The sequence below is a fragment of the Pseudorasbora parva genome, chromosome 11 (assembly GCF_024679245.1).
Source record: "Pseudorasbora parva isolate DD20220531a chromosome 11, ASM2467924v1, whole genome shotgun sequence".
NCBI lineage: Eukaryota > Metazoa > Chordata > Actinopteri > Cypriniformes > Gobionidae > Pseudorasbora > Pseudorasbora parva.
The window spans coordinates 34,399,635-34,424,672 of NC_090182.1; the positions used below are offsets into that span (position 1 = coordinate 34,399,635).

The window sequence follows — 25,038 nt, forward strand, 5'->3', positions numbered from 1 at the left end:
ACAGCTGGGGTTGGCCTTCAGTGCATACTAAGATTTTTCCCAAGCTGACACAATTGAGAAGGAATCAAATTACTTCACTTACAGATTCTTAACAACTAGAACAGGCATAAAAACAACCTCACAATTTCTCATATTAATTGCTTTCTTATTGCTTATCATGAAGCATTTTTGGGTCCAGGAAGTTCAACCAGCAATTAACATTTGAACACTGTTCAGTGAACTCCAGAATCTGTTTACTAAAGCCAGCCAAGTACGGAAAAGAGCCAATGAGAGTCGAATGAAATGAAAAACCTCCTAAAACATTTGCCAGATTGAGTATGGGTCTCCCATGGGGAAAGCTGCAATAAGGGGGTTTGTGGGATATCACGTTGACACCATACGTTTTTGAGAGCCAACAGCTACACAAGCAAAATACCACCATGATGACGTTGTCACTAGTAACTTCACTAGTTACATTTCTTTTGGAAAGCAAACCTACATTCAAGGTCATTTTGACATTGATTTCTTACAATGAGGTTCTGTTTTAAAATGAAACCAAAATTCAGCAACTCAATGACTATAATCAATCACTGGTAATCTATTTACACCGCTAAGCACATTTACATACAAACACTAAAAGAAAGGAAGGCATCATTTTTTCAAGACTAAATTTATGTGATACCAAATCCACAACAAATCAGGAATTCTAAGGCATGGCCAGAGTCAAAAAGCTTTCCTGATTTCCAAGCATAACTGTGTTCCTTCATTTGTAGCTTACACAAAAAATAAGGCATATAACATGCAAAAAGCTAAAACAAATTCTCATTAATATTCTAAGAAAACAATTATTTTACCTGGTCAAAAACAGCTGTTTTCACCAAGCCATTTCAGCGCATGTGCCTTAATTGCTAATGAGCTTTGCTCACCCCGCCCCTCTGTTCTGTGGGTCGGCTTGATAAACACAAGGGAGCTGTTGCCCTTGACAACAGTAGAGGCAAGAATGGCGATGGGAGTCTCTGAGGACACATCAGGGACACATCTGTGCAACTGTATCAATTTGAACGGGACAAGATGACAGCTCCAACGAAATTCAACAATTAAGGCTCGAACAGGATGTTTCTGACTGGTTGGTTAATGTAATGTCATGTTGATCTATCTTTATGTACTGGCAGGCTAACGTTAGTGTAGTGAGATACGAATGCTATGTGTTTACTGATGTGTTTGTTAGTACATTGACAGATTGATGTTACACCTAATGCCAATACAAACTTTTTTTCTGTTAATGTAGGTTCGTCAGTGATGCATAATGTTATCTATGCATTGTAATAACTGGTACAACACAATTATTTTTTACAGTAAAAGACACCGTTATAAACCATCTAACGTTACATAATTAAGCTTAGTGTAGTGTCACCACATCCACGTTTACTTTATCACCAGTGTACACAGTTTGTAATAACACAATAACCATAATGTGTTGTTCATTAGAAACGTGGGATTATCAATTATATTGCGAATGTCATACATAGAAAGCATGCCGTAATTTAACTTACCATGTTTAGCCTTATTCATCGTGAAGTGTTTCAAACCACACTCACTTCTGGAGGGGCAGCAGGAATACAAATAGCTGGTACAGATCTTTATTCAGGAGCAGTTTCTTAGCAAAACCTGATTTATACTGACCCTCGGTTAGAAAGCAGTCTAGTGAGATATGCTATATATATATATATATATATATATATATATATATATATATATATATATATATATATATAAGGAGGATATATCCATATATCCTCATACTCGCATGGTTCAGGAGGAGCTCGTTCAGATAAATGACACAGGTGGAGGGAACTCAGCTAATCAACTATAAGAGGTGTATATATACGCATCAGTCTTCCCTCCGTTTTGTTGACAGTTTACCAGCACGGATGCCATTTCTAGCAGTTCGCCCTGTCAGTCCACCCACACTGTTTACACGTCTCTACTCGAAGCAATGCTACAATGCTAATATCTTTTCCTTTCAAATTTATATACCTAAACCCCTCTTGACTAGCCTAGAAATCTAGACGCACCCTAGTGGCAGCAAACCTAATCTGCAATCGCCAAACTTTTGCCGGGCCAATCACATCGTGTATAGAGTCGGTGGGCGGGGCCATAATGATGACGGCTGAGTACCGTTTGCGTGCTTCTAGTAAACACAGAAACTGGCGAACTGCAGTCTTTCGAATCAGCTTTGGCTGCGACTCTGGAAGACTTGGACTTAAAGGTGGGGTAAGTCTTATTTCAAAACCGTTTTAGAAAAAGGACACGGGCCGAGTGGAATAACAAATTTGTAGCCAATCAGCAGGTAAGGGGCGTGTCTACTATCGATGGTGAGAAGAGCGCTTGCTTTCGCTCTGTGCATGTCATTATTCAAAACACACGAGTCACACATGACGGACATTAGCCGAGAACTAGCCTAATATATGCTGCTTGACTATGCTCGTGTGTCATGTTCACTTGTTAGTCCATTTGCGACCGTATTGTGGATCACTTCAGCGATGATAAAGACCCGTTCATTTCCACACCGTATGGAGCATCTAAAATCTCCTCACTGTGTGCTTCAAGCATCAGCTTACACAATGTCTCCGACAAGTAAGATACTATACTCCTAATATATGTTTGTTTACTCTTTTCATGATCTATATAACCCTTATCCAGTCATAATTGTAATATGTCGTTAGCTGGACTGTCGTGCGTGTGTTCTTTAGAGTTGTTCATGAGAACAGTTTGATCGCTATCTCTAATCTTGTCATAATTGTAATATGTCATTAGTTGGACAATCTGCCCATGCTATAGTGTTGTTCATGAGAACAGTTTGTGATTTTGTGATCACTATGACCTAATCTTGTCATAATTGTAATATGTTCGTTAGTTGGACTGTCTTGCTCGTGTACTATCGAGGTGTTCACAAGAACGGTTTGTGTTTTTCTGATAGAAGGGATGACTTTTTCATTGAATATTCGACCTGGATTAGATACACAGAGATTCTGCCATAGCCGTTGATGCCTCTGTGTTTACGTACCCTGCTAAAGAAAAAACTGCTAAGACCCTTTTGGGGGTAGGGGCGTGTTTGTTTTGGTGATTTGAAATACTAACAACGGTTACCAGATAGCACAAACCCCACCTTTAAGCTTTTCTCTGAGAAAAGAACAAAGAACGGCACTGAAGTCATTCTTAAAAAGGGAAGATGTGGTCAGAGTTTTGCCGACCGGATACGGCGAATGTTTAATCTATCAACAAGCTCTGTTTCACCTTTGTTGCGGGACAAATGCCGATTGGTGATATCCCACTATTTTAATAGGCTACTTTTAAATGCATAGCTCAATACGGCATTTCAGAATGTTTGTAAACAATCGGCACCAAGATACTTCCGGGTGGCAGACTGACAAACTGAAGAGATCCAGCAGGCTACTGTAAACAGTTACATAGTTAAGAACATTGTTGTTGATTAAAGTTGAAACTATGACGAAAACGTGTTGTGTTTGGGGTTGGGCCATCATATATACAGCAAAAGGTTTGTATCATTTCCTTCAGAAAAAAGTAAATATATCCAGCAAAACCTGTGGATGAGCAGGCTAAAGTGAGTGGACGTCATCAGAAGTGGCGCTACTGAGAGGTATTCTCAAAACGGTCTATCTACAAAATCGTCGCAGAGCATAATTATCTTCAGCTGGGGAAATTCGAGACTAATATTAGTAAACTTCTACTAAAAGATCTCTTTTAGGATGCTTTCACACCTGCCTCATTTAGTTCGGTTGAATCGTACTAGAGTTTGTTTCCCTTTTTGGTGCGGTTTGTTTGGTCAGGTCTGAAAGCAGCAATCGCACTCGGGTGCACACCAAAAGCGGACCAAACAAGCGTACCGATACCTCTTTGTAGAGGTAGTCTCGGTACGCTTTCAAACGAACTCTGGAGGGTTCGTTTTTGGTGAGAACGTGATCTGACCTCGAACAGAACCAACTAAAGTACTGATAATTTTTGGTCTAAACCAGCTGCCGTAGTTAGCTGCGCTGACATTGTGTGCATGACATTATTACCTGATAGATCGTTGGAAATATTTTCAGAAGATTAGCATGTCAAGAATAATTAATGCACGCCTCCGCTTGAAGTGACGAGCTATGCGCGCTCCCGTTTTGCAGTGCATTAGAACGTTGTTTTCACGTCGCATCCGCGCTTCATTAGGCTATAGAAATGTATTGTTTGCATACTGTGGAAAATACACACAATGTAGTAGATTATGGCCAGGGACAAAACCAGCTCGCAGTCGTCTCTCCATTGTGTTATTATAGTTTGCTCTGGCTTTGCCTCTTCTGTTGGAATTTTCCCACACGTAAATTCTGACCAATCGAAAAGCAGTTTAGGAAATACGCCATGGCCAATGAGTGATGTGGATGTTGTCACATGCCTGCGTTTTGGTTCGTTTCAACTGATTCGGACCAAAGCAATAAGTGTGGTGTGAAAAGGAACCAAAAAAGCTGAAAAATGCAACAATGTATAATTGTTTGCCCTTGGTTCGGACCGAATTAACTGAACTAGAGATGTGAAAGCACCCTTAAAGATCGGACTCATTGCAAGTCACTTCCTGAAGTAAAAGTAGACCAAACTTCTAATGTCATGTAGGCTATTGATCGAATGTCAATGGAAGAAATAGGAAAAGCAAAACATAGTTGTAGGCTGTTGGATGATTGATGCGTGTAACACAATGGCTTCTTCATCACGGCGAGTTTAGTTTGAGTGAATGCTTAACGTTAGCGGAGTAGCGCTAGTCTACAGCACGCTATCCTTTTGACCGTCAGAAGCTCACGTCTGTGCCATCTGATCCGACCCCGACCGAGCAACAGAAAACGATCATAGCCTTTTTTAGTTCGATAACAGGGAAATAGACGATCTACGATAGCCTAACATATTGTATGTCAAACAGCAACAGTCACTAAAATAACTACTCAATGGTAGGCTGAGGCTCATTTAAAAATTATGGTATTAGACTAGCGCTACATCTACTGGAGCAAGGTTAGGCATTTTTATGTATTGCTATCTCCTGAATGAATTAATCAGTCCCTCAATAATCATGTTAACTAGTTCTAAATCCTAAGCAATTTACTAGCGTTGCCATAGGAACGCTTCGGCTTTTGCCACCCGGAAGATCGTTTATTACTGTTGTGATGTCGTGGTGAATTGTCGTATAATGTCAGATAGAGGGGGGTGGGATTAGAGCCCTGCACAAGCCTCATATCTAGGCCCTAGCCCGGCCCGAGTCCGACAGCTAATCAAAATTCACACCCCCCGACTGAAGCTTGGGTTTTTTAGTTTTTTTTTACATTGCTGCAGCCATTAAAATAGTTCAGTTTTGTTTTTAATGTCAAAGTAATTATATTTCGTTTTGTTTCTTTATCAAGCTAATTTAGAATTTTTTTTAGAGCAATTTTTGGTTTGTTAAATTAAAGTTTAAATTTTTTTAAGTGACGGCCAGCAACCGACATGTTTAATAAATTCAGCCTCTCAAATCAACTTTTGACTTGTCTTATCTATGATAAAATCCATAGATATAAAACACTTCAAGCATCACAATGTAAGTTAATTTAGCCTACTATTACCACCACAGAAAAAGGCTTTTTTGATGAGCTGAGGCAGGCTGATGCTCCTCGCAATGGCACTTGCAAACCAAACAAGTTTCACATCAACGAAAGCAAAAGTTTAATGATGCATTTTATTCAGCAGCTCATTGCAAATTCAAAGACCGCAATATGAGAGAGCGACCTAACCACTGGTAAGGTCATTTAGTCTCATTAATATATTTAGATATTTTATTTATTTATTTAGGCCATTTGTCTGTTCTAGAGACGTGTTAACTTTTCGATAAAACTCTAATTTGTTTCCTTTGGAAATATGTTTCAAATCCACACAGAATGCATTTATAACTGTAAAGCACGTTTGTTTTTAAAATAAAAATAAAAATTGGGAATTTTTTTTTTTTTGTCCATATCGCACAGCCCTATTATACAGTTGTAAGACTTTTTTTTTGGAGCTGTGTCTCATTTCATTTAAGGACACATCCTGTGAAGGCTGCAGTATACGGAGTGTCCTCAATCAGGATTAAACAAGACGTCCTTTGTAGGACATACAGGCAGGAAGTATCTCGTTGCAATGCCAACGCATTTAGCCTCGTTACGCTCTCACGCCAGTTGTATGAATGAAAATTATTTATATCTTGAAAATGACTATAAAATGTTTCTTGCCTTGACAGCAATGTACTGTTCTAAACATTTAAAAAGCACTTAACACTTGTAATCCTGTTTACCACAACTATCTGTTTGAGGTAATACAGCTTAAAAACAAAATAAGCTTGAAACTACTTACATTTATACACCACATCTACGCTTGCATGTATATCTGGCAGTGGTGCCATTTGTTCAAATAATATTAAAAAAAAAGAAGTGATGGTTGTTAATGGCGACGCAAAGAATTGTGGGTTATCTGCAGCAGCCATAGAAGGGTGCATTTGGAGTGTCCTTATGACGCATGCTGTTCCGTCTCTGGCTAATTTTCTCCACTGCCACAACAGTTCTGTTCTTTCTGCTCCCACAGGACCTCAGTTTCTCTGGCTAATTTCTCCACTGCCAAAGCAGCAAGGTTCCCTCCCAGAAATCTCTAATCCTACGTGACCTTCTTTTTGCTCCATGCTCCCTGCAGCCGAACCAGACTGCCAAATAGACTGGGGATTTCTCTGTTACTACGGTTGGGCGATGTAACCTAAATCGGCAGCTGACGATGTGTACAGTAAAACATTGCGATGGACGATGATATCGCGATCTCTGTATGTGAGTGACGTGTGAGTGCGTGTGTGTTTGTGCGTGAATAATGATTCAGCTGACTTCGAACTACCTGTGCATTAAACAATTTTATTGCACACCTTTCAGCCAGTCAGAATTTAATATTTAGACAGACCCTGGAATAATTCAATTTTATTTATATGGAGCTTTTACAATCCCAATTGTTTTTAAAGCAGGTTGACACTGTTAAACTTGATTCAGTCTTTCTGGAGAAAACAGTGATGCTATCAGCAATTTATCATATAGCGACAATGTGGGCAGATCAGTAATATAGCTGATTCATTTAGTAATTAATTTTAATTGGATATTTAATTAAAAAATTGAGATCAAAATTTTAGTGTCCCCGACTGAGCAAGACAAGCCAAAGGCGATAACCCCACACCATGATCCCCCCTCCACCAAACTTTACACTCGGGACAATGGATTCAGACAAGTACCGTTCTCCTGACAACCATCAAACCCAGACTCCTCCATCAGATTGCAAGACAGAGAAGAGTAATTGGTCACTCCAGAGAATACATCTCCACTGCTCTAGAGTCCTCAGCATACACTGATCCCGCTCTGTGATTTTAAGTGGCCTACCACTTTGTTGCTGCTGTTCCCAATTGCTCCAATTTGTTATAATACCACTAACAGTTGACCGTGGAATATTTAATGAGGACATTTCAGGAATGGACTGACTGCACAGATGGCAACCTATCACAGTACCACACTTGAATCCACTGAGCGCTCCTGAGCCCATTCTTTCACAAATGGCAGCGTTTGTATGGCTAGTGCTTGATTTTATACACCTATGGCCATGGAAGTGATTGGAACACCTGAATTCAATCATTTGGAGGGGTGTCCCAATATTTTTGACAATATAGTGTATGTAGCATAAGAAAAACTGTATATCTCAGATATATAGGTACATCTCTATTCTGCGGTCTCATCTAAGAGCCCATCTCCTCCCCTTGTGTTTTCGTCACTGCCTGGGGCGACAAGTGAAAGTGATGGGAATATTCCACTTACAAAGGCCGTACTCCATTCAGACAGGTAAAGAACAGCCATTTCCTCTGCTGTCAATAGGTCAATTGCTACCAATTGCAATAGCATGACAGTTAACACTGCCCTGAGGCAAAGGGCTAGTTGTCTTTACATCAGTTAAGACCTTCAGGAAATCTGCAATGTATTCTGTTAATCCCAAGCACCTATAAACTTTCATTGAGTGGAAAAATCCTATAGTTATGTTGATGGAGACATATCTATAAACAAAATATAATAGAGACTTTTTTGAGGGGGTGGGCTCTTTTGGGCCCCACTGCATTCTCGCTCCGTCTTGTGCGTAGTTGTTTGACACAGCTGTCAAAGCATACTCAACCAATGAAGGACTTTGGAACTAGGGATGCAGCAAATAATTTAAATGCTTAAAAACAACACGTTTATTAACCGTAAAGGCTCTGCTATACCGGGTGTTTCTTTTGCACAGAACGGAACTGTTGCAACTTGCACAAAACTAAAACAAACATACACCAGTTACACCGTGCTTATCAGAGACATGGAGATTACTACTGTAGACACTATGCCAAAGGGACCAAACAGCGATGCTTTATTTCTACAAAAGACACGCTTGAATTTGCAGTCTAATAACTGAGCCCTCAGCGTGAGGTTTTGTTTTAAAGCGACCGTTATTTTAGAACATATTTCAATGCAGACGCTTCATGCAGTCAGAGATAAGCATTGTATCTATTAAAGGGTTACCTCAGCGATTAGCATATGGCTTTGTATGAGTAGAAACCCTGGAGTATATTCAAATGATTGTGCTGCCCTCCTCATATCCCCCTGAGACAAGAGATTTATGCATTTTATTTCTGGAAAAATTCCTCCGATGACGCAAATATCGACAATTTGCGTCATCAGAGGAATTTTTGGCAAGAGGCTAAAAACTACAGCCAGCAGAGGGAGCCATTTCACGTTTTCAATTCGCACATGGGGGATAGGAGATCGCACTCACAGCTCAGCTCGCAGCTGCATGCATTAATGTAAACGGTGTGGCCGGCAGAGCAAAGTGAGTGTTTCAACTTCTCTAATTAATTCCTATGAAAGTTAAGCTTCCAAAGGCATTAACTGAAAACGCGCCAGACTGAACACGCGCTGTGAATCTATGCCGCAAGTGCCGTCACGTTTACCTCAGCTCTCATCACCAAAGCTCATTTAGCTCATCAGGAATGTATGTAATCTGACTCCTGCAGCATTTGCGCTGTGTGATACTCCCTCAGCGGCTAAATCACATATTGAACAGACACGTTCAGTTTTTAATTGTAGTGTCTGTTCTCTAACTGAACTGATTTTATGAAAATGAACGCAGCCGCGGTGGGCAAGTGAAAGTGATTTGGGAGTAGCCTCGTAGGGCAGCGAAGTATTCTGGGAATTGTTGTCTTTCATCCCCATGAGACAAAAATAAATTTTCTGTCTTTTCTCAGTCTAGAAAGCACCAAATTACATAATAATTTTACATTTCTACTACATTAATGACCCAGTTTAAATACAGCTTAATCTTCCCAGCACTGAAGTACCCCATAGTATGAAGTTTTTCCTTCTTTATTCAAAATATTTACAAACTTGTTAACTATATCATGAATTATGATATATTCTGAGCCGAATAAACTGAAAGAAATATTTAAAATAGAGAGAAATATAAAGAATTAATTAAATTAATAAAAAATGCGTAAAAAAAAAAAAAAAATGCAATTCACAAGGGCATATTGAACCATGAATGCTGTCCTGAACGGTTCAATGTTATAATGAGAATTGTGGCATCCCTACCATAATACTGTAATAAAAGCTTCAGCAATTAATCACAACATGAAAAATGTATACTGGCACATGCTTACAGGATAATCACTCTGAGGGATAGAAGAAGAAAAGTAGTGGATTTGCCATTGCATGCAAAGTTTAGCACAAAAGCCACAAAAAAAAAAAAAAAATGAAGGAGAATCATATGCTACTTTGTTTACGGCTTTGTATTGCTCTTGACGCACTCTTCTTACACTGCTGCACAATACATCACAATTGTGTTTATTGCCACCTAGTGGACTCAACATTCACATTGTGTCTGCGCGGACACAAAAAAATTGGCTGCATGCACACAATGCATACGGATGTCCACAGACATTACGTCACGTGGACAGTGCACGAACTGTTGTGGAACTATACATAAGTAATCTCCAATCCAGCATCAAGAACAACCTACTGTCACAGATTAGCAACCATATGACAACACCTTGGCAACACACTTAAAGTGTGAAAAAACGTTGAAAAAAAGCATGTATAGCAAAACGGTACAACATGGCAACATTAACATTTAAATTTTCATAAAATGCATTTAGATTTTTCAGAAAATGCATGATAAACTGACAAAATGTATAACTTGAAGTCACTTTGGATTAAAGTGTCTGCCAAATGCATAAATGTAAAGAAATTGTTTTAAAAGATCACCACCAATTGTGAACATCTATTTTAAAATGTACCATGTAAATATGAAGGAACTGATTTTCACATATCCAACTGAAAAAGTTTAACGTTGTCTTTAAAATCACACAAAGGTAAAAATAAATACAAATACAAATACAAAAAAAAAAAAAAAACATGTGGGAAAAAACCCTATACTCCTTAGTGGCATTGCTAAAGAAGTTTCAAATAAATAGTAACGTAATGCATAGTTACGCAGGCCTTTTATCAATATAACTACATGTAATCAATTCAAAACATATACAAAACAAAACAGCTTTATCATGTATTGGGCTTCCAAATGAGGGGGAAAAAAACACGTTGTGAATGGCACAAGACCCACAAACTGGAGCAGTGACTGAGTGAGTGGTTTATCTAATGAAGGGCTAGAACGGTGGGAAAAGAGAGATTTGGCTTTCTCTGCTGTTCTGCCACGGCCCCAAAAGAGACACACTTTTCTGGGAATCTCAGGACCATGAGCCAGTAGGGTGTTGGGTGCCGAGCGGATAATGTTGCCATGTCGACCAGTCAGCAGATTCTTTAAAGTCTTTAAGTTCCCTTTCGATGTTCTGGCATTGAACACGACATGAGCTCGTTATTCCTTCTTAAAACAAAGATATTCATTAAAGTGAAAGCAAAGCAAGTAAATATTTCTTGTTTAGATGATTTTACACACTATTTTCCATGTAAGGCTGGGCTATAATTGATATATAATTGTCAAACTAGAAAGGGTCTTTGAAGGTAAATGAATAATGCTGGTCAAAGAACCAGACCTCAATGGGACTTCAGACTCCAGAAACATTTAAAGCTGTCAGTTCTGAGGAGTGTAAACCTCCATCTCACCTTATATAACGGCCACAGGTTCACTGGAAACAAAGCGTGGTCTGTCCCTCCAAATTAACCCAGATCATGTTCATTTTAAACAGCACCTGTCTTCTTGGTGTATAGGAATTGAGGAACGAAATGTTGCAGTAAAGTCTGAAAATCAGAGTGCTGAAAAGCTATGAAAAGGACAGTTTCAGCAGGCGTTGTTTTCGCAAGCTAACGAGCCAAAAACCGAGGAGTACTTAAAGGACGACATACTTCCACTGGTTATAAAGACTTTTATGAGAGCTCAATAGAAGAAACTTGGGTCTGGATGACAATTATCCAGATGTATTGGACGTGAAAGGGGAGCCTGAAAAAATACAAAGGGAGCCGAGAATTCCCAGGGCTGCGACCTCAGCCGTGAAACCGAAGGAAAAGCCAGCTTCTTATTGCATGCTGGCGAAAAACTGTGTTAAAGGCCACAACTTCAATTACACGTGGCTGCTGTGGGGCCTTTATGTTTCACAGGGGGGAGATAAAAATGACCTCCACAGGGTGCTGCGTTAGCTGTGTGGACTCAACGAGGGGGACTAATGATTGAACCTGGATCAGACGCATGGACGAGGACAATATGGTCGGGTAGCATGTGGAAAAAGAAACAACCGGATGCTAGACCAGTGGTTCCAAAACTCTTTTGTCAGCCAAACACCTTAGATGTTATCTTGAAGTATCCATTGGAATTTTACGTTAATATTTTTACACAGTCACAGTTCTTTGATGTTGGTCACGTTACATGCAAGTAAATAGTTTTTGTTTGTTTTGTTTTTGTTTAGTAAATTTTATTTTGAATTAGTTTTTAATTTAAAAAGGGTTACATACACTTCCAGACAAAAGTTAGGAATGCTTAAGATTTGTATATTTTTGTGACATTGTTTTGCTCAGTAATATTGTAAAATATTATGACAATTAAAATAAATGTTTATGTGAATATATTTTAAAATATATTTAAAATTGTTTATTATTTGTAATTTTTTCTTTGATGCAAAGCTGAATTTTAAGCATCATTACTCCATCAGAAAACATTATAATATGCTGATGTGCTGCTCAAAGAAATATTTATTATTATAGTCAATGTTAGAAAACAGTTGGGCTGATTAATATATTTATGCAAACTGTGATACACTATCATACATGGTAAATATGATTTTTACAGGATTTTTTAAAATAATTTTCCCACAAAAATAGTAAGCAGCACAACTGTTTATTGCTGTTTTTTTACTGTATTTTTAATTAAAAACATTTTTTTAGGAATACATAATTACACACTTCTATCCGGTGTATAAAGTCCTGCACAACTTAGTTATATTATGTTATATTGGTGAAAAGCTGTAAACTTATTTTAAATTATGCAAATGAGCCAATCACACATTACACTCCCAAATGCACGTAAGGGTGTTTTTACACTTTGTTCGATTGCCTGGACCGAACCCGAGTTTGATTGCTCCCCCCTCCCTCTGCTGGACTGTGTTCATTAAATTAAATTATTTGGGTCTGAAACGGGGTGCATTCGCGTCATCAAAGCAGCAGCTGTATAGCCGGTTGCTTAGTAATGAAAGCGAGCCTGAAGGCGGTGAAATGCATAGCGTTGCTCACCTCACTTAATATTTTTGTTTTTGATCCGTTGGTTTAGTTTCTAAAGCTTTAGTAAGTAATGGCACTTGCTTCTTATCTGCCGGAAATGTACTGCAAATGCTCTTAAGAACGCTGAAGACGAGCAGAAATTAAACTCTGAAAACACTATTATGCTGCATGTGTGTAAATGTGTCATAAACAGTGCCCCTCTTCAAACTGAAACACATGCCATTTAATCAGATATTTCGCTATTTTAGATTTATTTTGATTACTTGTACAGCCCAATTTCTATATTTAAATGGCACATTTGATTAAATTAATTATTAGCTTTTCATCAATCACAAAGCCCCGTTTGGGAAACCCTGTGCAAGGCAACAAGGCCAAGCCAGTCACACATCCGAGTGTGTGCTATTTGGCAGGGCAGAGTGGCTAATTTCATTTTACAACTCAGACAAACGGCTCACAGAAGCCCGTAATGCAGGGCATGAGTATATAAGATACCAACACCTTCCCTCCCCTCAAACGACAAAGAATAAAAACAGAGCTATAAATGGTCCCTTATCACACACCAGTCTACAGAGCATCTGTAATTTGCATCTTTCTACAAGAAAACTAGTGGCTTTTGTAGAATGAAATGTTAGATGTTCAAACTTAATGATATCAGGATGACAATTCAGGATCTGATTTCGAAGTATTAGATGATGAATTAGTTACGTAAGTCACTATGAAAAACAACATGAAATTAGCCAGGACCTTTAGCTGGGTTTGAACTGTGGCTTAAGGAGTACTGAAAAGAAGAGGGAAAAAGGTTGTGGCAAAGCACAAGGACAACCTGATATCAAAACAGCATTGCAAAAGGAAACTATTAACAGTGTGTGCTGAAGGGATGGGTGTGCGATATCTCTGTGGCTAATATTTAACGGCGACAGCCTCCAGCTGCCTGATAAAGGCTGAGACAAGCCTGTCCGATCACACTTCTCTGCCGTCTTATCTGTGCTTTGGTCACTAACCCCACTTCTGATAAGAGCCAGCACCTGCAATTGCTTACTTTTGTAATAACCTTTCTACATCCGTTAACTAGGAGCCGCATTGCACTACAACAACAGATTCAGGTTCAAGCCTAATCCATATTGTGGTATTATCCACGGCATAAATCATTGGTTGTATTATATTTCAAACTATGTTTAAAAGTTGTTTTTAAACGTACGCGAAGGACAGCACTAATTTTTATTTTATTTTTTACATCTTCCTGTTAAAAAGTTTTCACCCCCGGCTTTTAATGCGTTGTGTTTCCTTCTGGAACATCAGTGAATGTTTGAACCTTTTTTTTAATAGTGTTTTAATATTGTGTTTGAGTCCCTCAATTGTCCTGAAAAGTGTGATAAGGTGGACGCACAATCATACAATCGCTGCTGGAAAAATTTATAATTTTGGGACCTGGAGGATTATTCAATCAAGAACATTGGAGACAGGACAAATAAGGGACTCAAGAACAACCATAAAAAAATAATAATAAAAAAAACAACTGCCGTGGATAATTCAGAGAATGACACACAGTATTAATCGATGGTTCATAAATTTTGGAACACAGTAATTTTTATAAATTCAGCATTTTTTTATATATGTAAACCTCTTTTATGTAAAATATCTTATTTAGGACAGTACTAAATAAAATAAAAATTGTATGTTCGCTCTTATTCACATTTGGTGGCCCTCAAAAATACCTCTATGAATGATGAACATTAAAATAATAATGGTTTATTACTAAAGACCCAAATCACAAACTTCTAATACAAGACTGTTCGCTCCTCCTTCCTCACACATTCCACACTGTGTCTCAGCCATGACTAACCTCATTTGTTCAGTGCCGCTCTCCATCAGAAAGCGTTTCATCTACACGCTCTGCGGGCACCTGACCAGGGCAAAAAGGTACATAAGACACCTTGAGTGAAGTTGAACCGTGAAAAAGAATGGCATCCAGTACTGAGATCTAATGTAGACTGCGTGTATCATGATCACAGCACTCCATTTGTTTGGAGAGGTATTGAGATGCACAAGAGGAAGGGGGTTGTAGGACAAACAACGGCAGCTGGGAGTGAAGGAGCACCGGGTTGATGCTTAGGACATGTGCTACATGTGTTCTTAATGTGCCCTATAAAATCTGCTTATAGAGGGGCTTTGTAATATTTTTAGTTTAAAAAAAGGAAAGTGACTGGGGGAAAAGTGCTTTTTTTGGTCCAAGGCTTATGGTGTGCTATTTGCATAATGGGGTCCACATGAAGTACCTGTATAAAATTACAAACACAGCACTTCTGTAGTTTCCTGTTCCAATCTCCCCCTTTCCCTGTCAGCTTGTCCTTGTAAAGTGCTTTAGCCCTGTATTCAATGTGGCGCCACAGGAGAAGAATACCCTGACCCGAAAGGCACGGCCAGATCCGACAAAGTGTCCATTGACTGAAGGGGAACCTCACGTGGCCAGCAATTCTGGAATATTGTCTCAAATGAATCCATCGTCACAGCACTTGTACCTGTCAGTGTACATCGAATTTTGCCTTTGCAGGATGCTGATCTGTCATCTGCCTCGGTTATTTTCCTTTCCAATGCTGTCACGTGAGGGTCTTTCACTGGCGGTTCCGCCCCATGAACAACCTTCGTCTCCATTTCCGCTCCCGCTCAAAATAAAATGACCAGACCCATGGGAGCCAGCCGTGAATCAGCTATCCTGCCAAATATATTTAGAAACAGGGCCTCTACATGAAACAGAGCTCTAGTGTCTGAAACAAGCATTAAAATGGCATTACAAGTGTTTAAAAGTGTTTAAAAATGAAAATGCTGTTATCTTTTACTCACCCTCATTTCTTCTGTGGAACACAAGAGGAGACATTTTAAATAATGTTCTGGTTGCTCTTTTTCAACCCATTACAATGAATACTGATGGTTTCAGGCTTCATAAAGATGCAAAAATGGCATCACAGAGTCAACTGGATGAGTTTTTATGAAGTCAAACAATAATTTATAAGTTATTCTCTTATAATTCAGTAAATCACTATGAACTCGAGAGCTGCATCAGTCTGACTCTTAAATTAATTATTCAGTAAAAGAAACAATGTGAACCAGATCAAATTCAACAAAAAGATTTCACAAATCATCATCACAACGATTCTGCACGGCACGAGGGTGTCCAAATCCAAGTCCAAATAGAGTGTGTCCAAATCCACTTTTGCTAGTTTAACGACGGGAAAATGGTTAGGATCAGGTACATGGTCCAAAAGGGTTGTGCCTAGTCTCTTAATGAGTCACGGTGTGTTTTGGGTATGACGTGCAATAAACCAATCAGTCTCATCTCCCATTTCCTTTAAAAGCCAGTTGTGTCGCACCATGGCATATCCACTATTTACATGGAAGAATTTGCGCTTCTCTAGCGAGGAAATGGATCTGCTCATCTAATGACGCCTGCTTGCTCGCCATTACCAATGCAAATTGGTAATTCTGATACATACAATGACTTTCCATTATGACATGTAAGCATTTTTATATTTATGTACGCAATAATAATCTTTTTTTTTAATAAAGTGTAATAAGCAGAGTGTACGCGTGTTGTGCACCTACCTATAGGCGCATGTTAAGAACGTACACAAAAATACTGTGCTATTTGCTATTTACAGAACAGGTTTTTGTTGTCGTTTTCAGCTCCTCAAAATAGCAACGCACCAACAATGCGCCTGATCACACCTCGTTTTCAGACCAGCACGCCCAAGGGTGAAAAGATGGGCATAAGTGCCCATTTAAACAACGTAGCGCTGGATGTGAACATGATAACTTTGTCGGGCTGAAACTAGCAAATAACACTTGTGTCGTGCTGCATTGCACCGGGTATATGATAGGGCTCTATGTCTCCAATACATGTTTAAAATGTAGTTTTATAGAGCTTTTTGTTTTTTGAAAAACAAAGTAATAATATTTGGGTGAACTATTCCTTTAACAAGACATTCCAGCAACACAAATGTATTTCAACATCCTAAAGCAACACAGTATGAGCTTTGAGAGTTTAACTGGACCTCCAATGGACAATGGATTTGGGGTTGGGAAAATGACACTTACACCTGTTACAAAAGAGCCTCTTATATCCCCACACAGGTAATTTTACCAGGCGTGATCCTTACAGGGGCTGAGAGACATATAACAGCCAGCAGCAGATGAAGACTTCCACAGGTGCAAGCAAAACCGCTCTCAACAATATATTCACTTGACACTACTGGGTTACGTTTCCCAAAACATTGTAAACCTAAGTAGATTGTAGAACCATTGCCACGACTTAGCTCACAATGCTTTTGAGAAATGCAGAGCTTTTTTTGTATTCTCTATTTACCAGGATTTTAATTGTGTCTAAAATATTCTGAGTTGTAAACTCACTATTGGTCTGACTGCACTGACACTATTGGATGAGAACTGAACTGAGCTGTATGACCACTGTTTCTACATAAAATAATTTATAGATTAAATTAACTAATTTAATAATTGAGGATTCTTTACAATGAAACTGAATTAACACTTAAATGACTTCAGCTGAACCATGGCACTATTTTCTTTTAGAGCTGCTAAACAGCCAAAATGAACCGTTTGCATTATTGAATCATTTTCCTGTTATCACTGTACAGCTGCGTTGAAAAAAAAAAATCTGTACTGTTTAAAGCATTATATAAATAAAGGTGACCTAACTGTTCAGTTAATATTTTTGTTTCACACAAATGCAGATTTTAGCAGCATCTGCGATTCTGAAGTGCTGAAACCACTTCCACAACTCACACACATTTCACACATTCCAACAGCTGGCTATGCTTTTCACTCTCATAAGAGACACAAAACCGAAACCAACTGTAAAGATTCAGCCTGGACAACCACACCATAAAATAACCATAAATGAATGCAAACCATTTAAGCATTTTAATTAATAAAAGAAAAATAGAAACAATATTAATTTAAGTAACAACTTTGTCTCAGATGTTTCTCCAAAAAAATCATATTATATTTATAGAGCTAAATTAATGTTGATACAATAGTATAACTAAGAAACCTAGAAAAATAGTCAAATAAATAAAATAATTGGTTTGGATTTTACCAAAAAAATATTAAAAAGGAAAAAAAAAACAAAATAAAATGTGACAATTACTATTCAAAAAATATAATAAACATGTAGCTTGATATTAAAATAATTTAAAAAGTCAATAAATAGTTACTTGCTTACCATACATGAACAGGTGGTTGAATAAAAAAATAGAAAATTACTATTCACTAAATAATATTAAAATACTGTACATGGCTTGAATTTTACAAAAAAGTTAAAAAGGTAAATAAATAAAAAATAGCTGAAATAATAATTACGATTCACAAAAAAATATTATAATAAATTATTCAAAGCTTAAATCAATACAATAAAGTAAAATCAAATTAATAAAAAAATAAAAATAAAATAAAATAAAATAAAATAGTTGGACAGAACAACTGCGGCATGTCCTGTCTGATAATGGTGAGGAAATCTCTGCCTTCCACCAGTCACTTAATGTCAGTCAACTCTGCGGCTGTTGTTTACGCACAGAAAACCTTTCACCTTGAACAGGGCATGCCAGCAGGGGAGGCATGTCATGATGTTTAAGAGACAAAGAGGTAGCTTGGTATTAAGGGGGTCAGAGGTTTACATTCCTAATTGGCTTGAAAACAAATTGCAAGAAGAAAAAAGTGGACTGCAAACCTCCAGACTCACGCAAGTGGAACAGACGAATACAACAGTCAGATCACACTTAAATTACTTACATTTACAATAGAAATGCATTTAAAAAAAAAAAAAGTTTGTTGATGGACACTATAAGGTATTAGTGATTTGAATCACATTACGGATCACGAGTCAGAAATAATTTTTCGGACCAGAAAAAAAGGGGGAGGAGAACATTTTTATTTGCCTTATATTTTTTTAGATGAAAACTTTTAGTGTAAACATAACCTATATGGCGTATAGGTTAACAAGGAACTTTTGGTGTTAAAAAAAAAAAAAAGTATATGGTTATGGTTTAAACAAAAAAAATAAAAATAATAACCAGTTCAATAAATCAAATTTGATTCAGTTGTTAAAGTGTAAGATGTGGAAAAACAACCCGAGACGTGAAAATGGGCCCGAGGCCCCGAGCTTATAAAAACTAATTTAAAAAAAAAAAGATTGGGATGTCAATATTCTCAGCAGAGACACCTGTTTCACATGACATGTATTAATTATTTTGTATTTCTTAAAATATTCTTGGATTTTTTTTAAATCCAAAAGCTCTGCAATTCTCTCTGTAGGGCTATACACTCTTTTATATATATCACGTTTAAACACAGTACATAACAATGTTTTATTTAATTAATTATCCTACTTATCTATATAGCATAGTACTCCTTTAGAAACAGGCTAGACTATGTTAAAATAACAAACATTTTCAATTAGAACTTACAATAGACAAAAACAGCCGACTCTCGTCTTTTCTTTTCGTTTTTTAAATCTTTTCACAAGAAATCCTGCAGGTCATAAAGAACTTTGTTTTTCTACCTCCAAGAAAGGACAAGTGCTCTCCATTATATCATCCATCATTATTGACTTTGAAATAGAGTGGACTTTACATTATATGCATCTGTGGTAGAATTACTACATTTTCATAGCGATACATGTTTGTTTTAATGTGGAAAATGTGTTGTCACTTTAATTCAGTGCTTTAGTCCAGCACAGCAGAAGACTAGGAAACGATGTCCACAGCGCACTGCTGTATAGAGCTCCGGAGGTCACATGGCCCATTCTGTTTACGACGCCATTTTGGCAGGCAAGAACAGCTGGTGCCAGCATGAGTTTCAAGGCAACAGAGTTCACTGCGCACTTTAATTCAAAAGACATAGACTTTTGTACATAGAAAAACTTAATAGATCATACAGAACATATCTAGGACAGTGACGGTGGCATCTTTTTTTTAACCACGACTGTGGTCAAGAGCTGTGCCAGTGTCCGGTGAACATGACAACCACACCACCGCGGTGGCTGAGTTGCACCGGCAGGGGTCCGCCAAACAATAGTTTTTTTTGTATGTAATACTGTTTTACGTGAATATTATGACACGAGTGAAGCACAACACTTTATTTAAAAAAATAATAATAGGTCCGCAATTGTTACCTCACAGCCATGGAAACAACATTCATTCCAAACGAGATACTCCATTTACGTCTCTCAAGATTTGGGAAAATAAATAAGAGATTCCATGTCCAGTAGAATAAAATGGAGTAAGCCTGTTGGTAAATTCGTGGAGAATTGAGTGACCAGATCGATTTATTCTGTAAATAAAGCGTTGTACTTCACTCGTGTCATATCCACGTAAAGCATTAACATACAAAAAAAAAATTTCGGCCAAACACCGCCGGTGCGTTCACCGACACAGCCCTAGATCACCACGGTGATGGTAAATGCCCCCGGGGTGCTTTTCACGTGTCTCGATAAAGGAACGGAGAGCTTTCCCCTCAGGACACCTGTTGCACCAGCTGCGCAAGTTACAACTAGCCTAGTTTTGACGTAAATGGGCACCAAGTTAACGTTGATATTTTTGCGTTGCACTTAAACTTAAATCTATGTTTAAACTAAATATTCACAGAAGCCTGCGATCATGAGTAACATTAACAGATTACTGCATTACGCTCTTGTTTTACATGAAAGAAATGTGAATAGATTATTTTTATGTTAGGTTAACACAAACCAAAACAGCACGCTTTTTTTTCTTCAGTATTTATTTATTGATCCATAATTTAGTTTCAAATAGCCTTGCTTGATGTTATACATAAAAGCACTTATGTTATTCATGATTAAGTATTGGGATATTTTTATCATTATTTATGAGAGGCAAAAGTAACGTTAGTTAAGAATGAAGAATAAACTGAAATTCACAGCATTCAACAACTTACTACGATAAAATTATTTCCCATTTGCTTTCTCCCACTTGTTCTGGCATCCTGGTGCACATAAGCTGTCCATCATGTTGAATAGTAAGGTTTAAACAGTCTGGTTTTAAATTATGTTATTGATACCAGTGCAACAGCCGCTCTTAGCGCTCCCCTGACTCCCTGCCAAAATGGTGGCGCTTAGGCTGCGTGACGTCAACCTCCGGAGCTCTATACCACCGCTTTCTTTTGCTCCTCCGCTTTGCTAGCCATTGTTGTCTGATTAACAAGTCCTGTTCACGTAAACACATGACTGCTGTGTGTAGTTTCACTGAAACTTGGCATCTAGTTTAAAGGAACAATATTACTTAGGAAGCAATATCAGCAGAAAATGTATTTTACTTTGCGATCGTTAAACAATTAAAATTAATTCTCAAATTTTAAAAAAAAGTGTGCAATAAATCACGTGCGTACCGAACCATGGGTCGTGGTCCGTACGGACCAAAGATCAACTGCGATACACCCCTATGACGTATGCAATAACTGTTGCAACTTAAGTGTATACTTAAGTTGCAGATTCAGATTCAGATTATTTTATTTAATGCCATGTGAGCATTCAAAGCTATTTTCTTAACTTTATTTACTTAAGTTGCATACAGTTACAGCAGCACTTTAGACACTCAATATATGATGCAATTCCATACAAAGCAACTTGTGGAAGACACTGGCAGCTTTGACACAAGTCCAAGCCCTTGCAATTGTCGCAGCTTTCTCAATGCGGCTGATATCTGGGGCAGGTCAGTCAAAACAGAGGCTGACGGGCAGTACAGTTAAGTAACCTGCCTTGCCTAAACAAAAAACGTTTTCGGGAAGCCGCCGCATTTGCGTGCCAGGGGACGGCCTAACTGCAAGAGATGCCTTCCATCAATCATGCACATAGCTTTTTTTGTTGGAGGCTGGCTTGGGCTTCTGCTGCACGGGGAGCACCAGAGCCCTCTCTGACATATGACATATACACAGCTGCTGGAGGCACAGGCCCCAACACAAACTGACATGCCAAATCCCAAAGAAAACAAGGGGAGCTGTCTCCAGACTGAGGACTGCTTTTCAACATCTCATTTGTAATGCAACCAAAAGAACAGCTGGGGATATGGGGGCGGGCGGGAGGCGTCCCAGACAACGCAGAGAGCAGCGAGCCAACAAGTCTGAATCGCAAAACGGGAAACGCTTGGAAAAGTTGCACACAGGCAGACAAAACAGGAGAAATGTTATTGTAAGACCTCTGGTGTGGGGTCAGGCATGCAACCCAACCTGGCCTTCTCTCTGGTCCTCTATACTGACCTCTGACCTTTTCTGCTGAGCACTGACCAAACACAGACCACCGGTCCACAACAATGAGCTATTCAGCTTATGCTATGACCAGGAAGTGCAAGTGAGCGTGTGAAACGTGTAGGACTGATTCCCAGCAGCTATCAGCACAGAGTGCTTAACAAACATACAATTTGACTGAGTTTTACTATTTTGGGACAAACCATTTGTACATTTTAAATTGTAAGAGGAATCTGTAATTGGTTTTAAAAATTTCAGTCTGGGACAGCCACATACTGGGAACCAAGGTTGGAAACTATTGAGGGATAGTAGATAGGGATAGGGGCAAAAAAATGCCCTCCAAATTCAAGATAAAGGGGCAAAAGATTGCATTTATTAGCTGTAATATTAGCTGCATGTATTAGCTGCTAAAAATGTTTTGTTTAGATCACTAACTGATTTCTGCACTCTTGCAACATCTATATTAACAACAAAGTACAGATATTATATACAGTCAAACCAAAATGTATTGAAACCTTCAGCATTTTCTCACATTATCACAGTTTATTTGCTATAGTTTAGAAAATGGCCTAGTCCACACGTACACGGGTATTTTTATAACCAGAGTTTTTCCTCTGTTTTTTTTTAAAAACAATCGCGTCCACAAGCACTGTTTAAAAAAATCTCTGTCCACATGAAAAGCAAAAACGCTATGATTGGCTGTCTGATTTCCACATGCACGTCACTATTGCACATCCCATCCACGGCACTGATGCTCTGAGAGATGCCATGGGCCCAGGGAAACCCTTCTATAAGTTCCTTTACTTTGGACTCAGAGACATCTAACTGTATATACATAGGGGCAGGGCCCAAGTGGACTGTAATATAGCTTCACACACTTGCCTTACCATTTAGTATTATTACTGCATTCTAGCGCCTCAGTTCTGCAATAACTGCATATAACTGCGCATGTATCTCAGTATACATGTGATAAGTGCTGTTACTGTTAGCAGAGTTATTAAAAGATATGACAGCTGTCATAGACTCGACTCATGTAAACAAAAGAGAAAACGGCGCCAAACAAAGGAGAGAACGGCACACACTTCCACTTCACAAGCCGAAATCTTGGGTTTCACCATCTACATGACAATGCTGCAACTGGAGTTTCTAAAAATCTTCACCCTGGCTGGAGTTTAAAAAAAGTCCAGTTTCAGTAACTGGATACTGCGTTTGTGTGTGGATGAACAGACAAACTGTGTAGAAAAAGCTGTGTTTTTTTTTGTGTGCACACAAACCAGTGTTCGTGTGGACAGGTTTCATTTTTTTTGCTATCCTCACTTGCATAAATTACCTAGTGTCCTGCAAAAAAGTAAAAAATGATATCTGATATCGGAAATATTGACTATAATCGGAATTGTTTAACTATAAGACAGAAATTAATTTTGCAATATAGAAAGATTCAGTGGTTATTGAAGAGATTGCAGAATTAAAATGAAAATTAGCCCATGATTTACTCAACCTCAAGCCATCCTAGGTGTATATGACATTCTTCTTTGATATAAACACAAAAGAATAGTGTTATATTAATAATAGTGTTATATTAATATAATAATATAATATTAATATAATAAATATAATAAATATCCTGACGATTCCAAGTTTTATAAATGGCAGTGATGGGGTCCATTGAGTTTGGAGTTCCAAAAAGCTCATCCATCCATAATAAACATAATCCACACAGCTCCAGGGGGTTAATAAAGATCTTCTGAAGCGAAAGATGGGGTTTTGTAAGAAAAATAACCTTATTTAAACCTTAATAAAGTAAAATATCTATCTTCCACCAAACCACCTTCAGTATTCAACTTACAGAAAAAGCGTAAATGGCACAACATATCACTAGGACATAATGTTAGCGCTTTGAACTGCGAGAGGTGTTACACTTTCTACATAAGTTCAATATAGAAGACGGTTTAGCTAGATATTTTACTTAATAAAATTTTAAATATGGATATGTTTCTTACAAAACCCCATTGATTTGCTCCGGAAGGGATTACGTTTATGATGAATGGATGAGCTTTAAGCTTCTTTTTTTTGTTGCACATTTAAATGGTAACCATGTATAGTATTCAGACTGATTGGTAAGTTATTGGTTAATGTAATTATTTGACTTAAACGACAATGAAGATACATTTAATGAGGTAATTATGAAAAAAAAAGAAAAAAACTTTACAAAGACAAAAAAATTGACCTGTAGATCAAACATTGCCACTTAATAGAAAAGTTCATTCAGAACCCTGATGGTCACAACTTCTTGGTGGATTCATGCTTCTAGTCACACATTTAGCTAAATGTTTGTGCAACCCCCAATTCAAATTGGGCTGTTTTTCCTCTTTTCACACTCCCATCATTATGAGCACCTCCCCCTTCAAGTAACAAGATCCCACACCAGCATCCAGGCACCATGAGGCGCCAAGGCCAGAGAAGGAACTCCCAACCTGAACGGCAGGATCTGTGAACCTATTAGCCACCTTAAGAGTCACCATATGCCACTCATTCCATGACCATTTTGGTCTTTTATATGGCCTAATAAAAAACACATCAGTCAGTGACACAGATCAATAGTAATATCATAAGGTTTTTTTTACAATAAGGTAAAAAATCCTCCTGAATCATCTAAATCCATTTATTGCTGTGATTAAAGCTGAATTTTCAGCATCATTACTCTAGTCTACAGTATCACACAAACCTTCAGAAATCATTCTAATGTGAGGATATGATGCTTAAGAAACCTTTCTGGGTATTATCAATGTTGAAAAGAATTGGGCTGCTTCATATTTTGGTGGAGTTCAAAAGCACAATCAACAGCATTTATTTAAAATAAAAATAATATAAATGTCATTCGTGGCTTTTTTGAACAATTTAATGCATTTTTGCAGAAAAAAAAGTATCTTTACAAAATAGTCTTACTAAAAGTTTTAGTAAATAACTGACTAAAATAGTC

The 25,038-nt window shown here is 38.0% G+C and overlaps 1 protein-coding gene across 2 annotated transcripts in view; it reads right to left on the reverse strand.

Annotated features, from left to right (window-relative positions):
- fgfrl1a (fibroblast growth factor receptor like 1a) overlaps positions 1–25,038 on the reverse strand; it is an 88,258-nt gene that overhangs the window by 58,229 nt on the left and 4,991 nt on the right. The window contains exon 1 of one of the 2 annotated variants that reach the window (XM_067457843.1): positions 15,311–15,471. The exons of the other annotated variant lie outside the window; for it this stretch is intronic. Coding sequence (XP_067313944.1) covers positions 15,311–15,443 — 133 coding nt within the window. The 5' untranslated portion in view covers positions 15,444–15,471. Of the gene's footprint in view, positions 1–15,310; positions 15,472–25,038 lie in introns of those variants that run through there. 2 annotated transcript variants of the gene reach the window in all.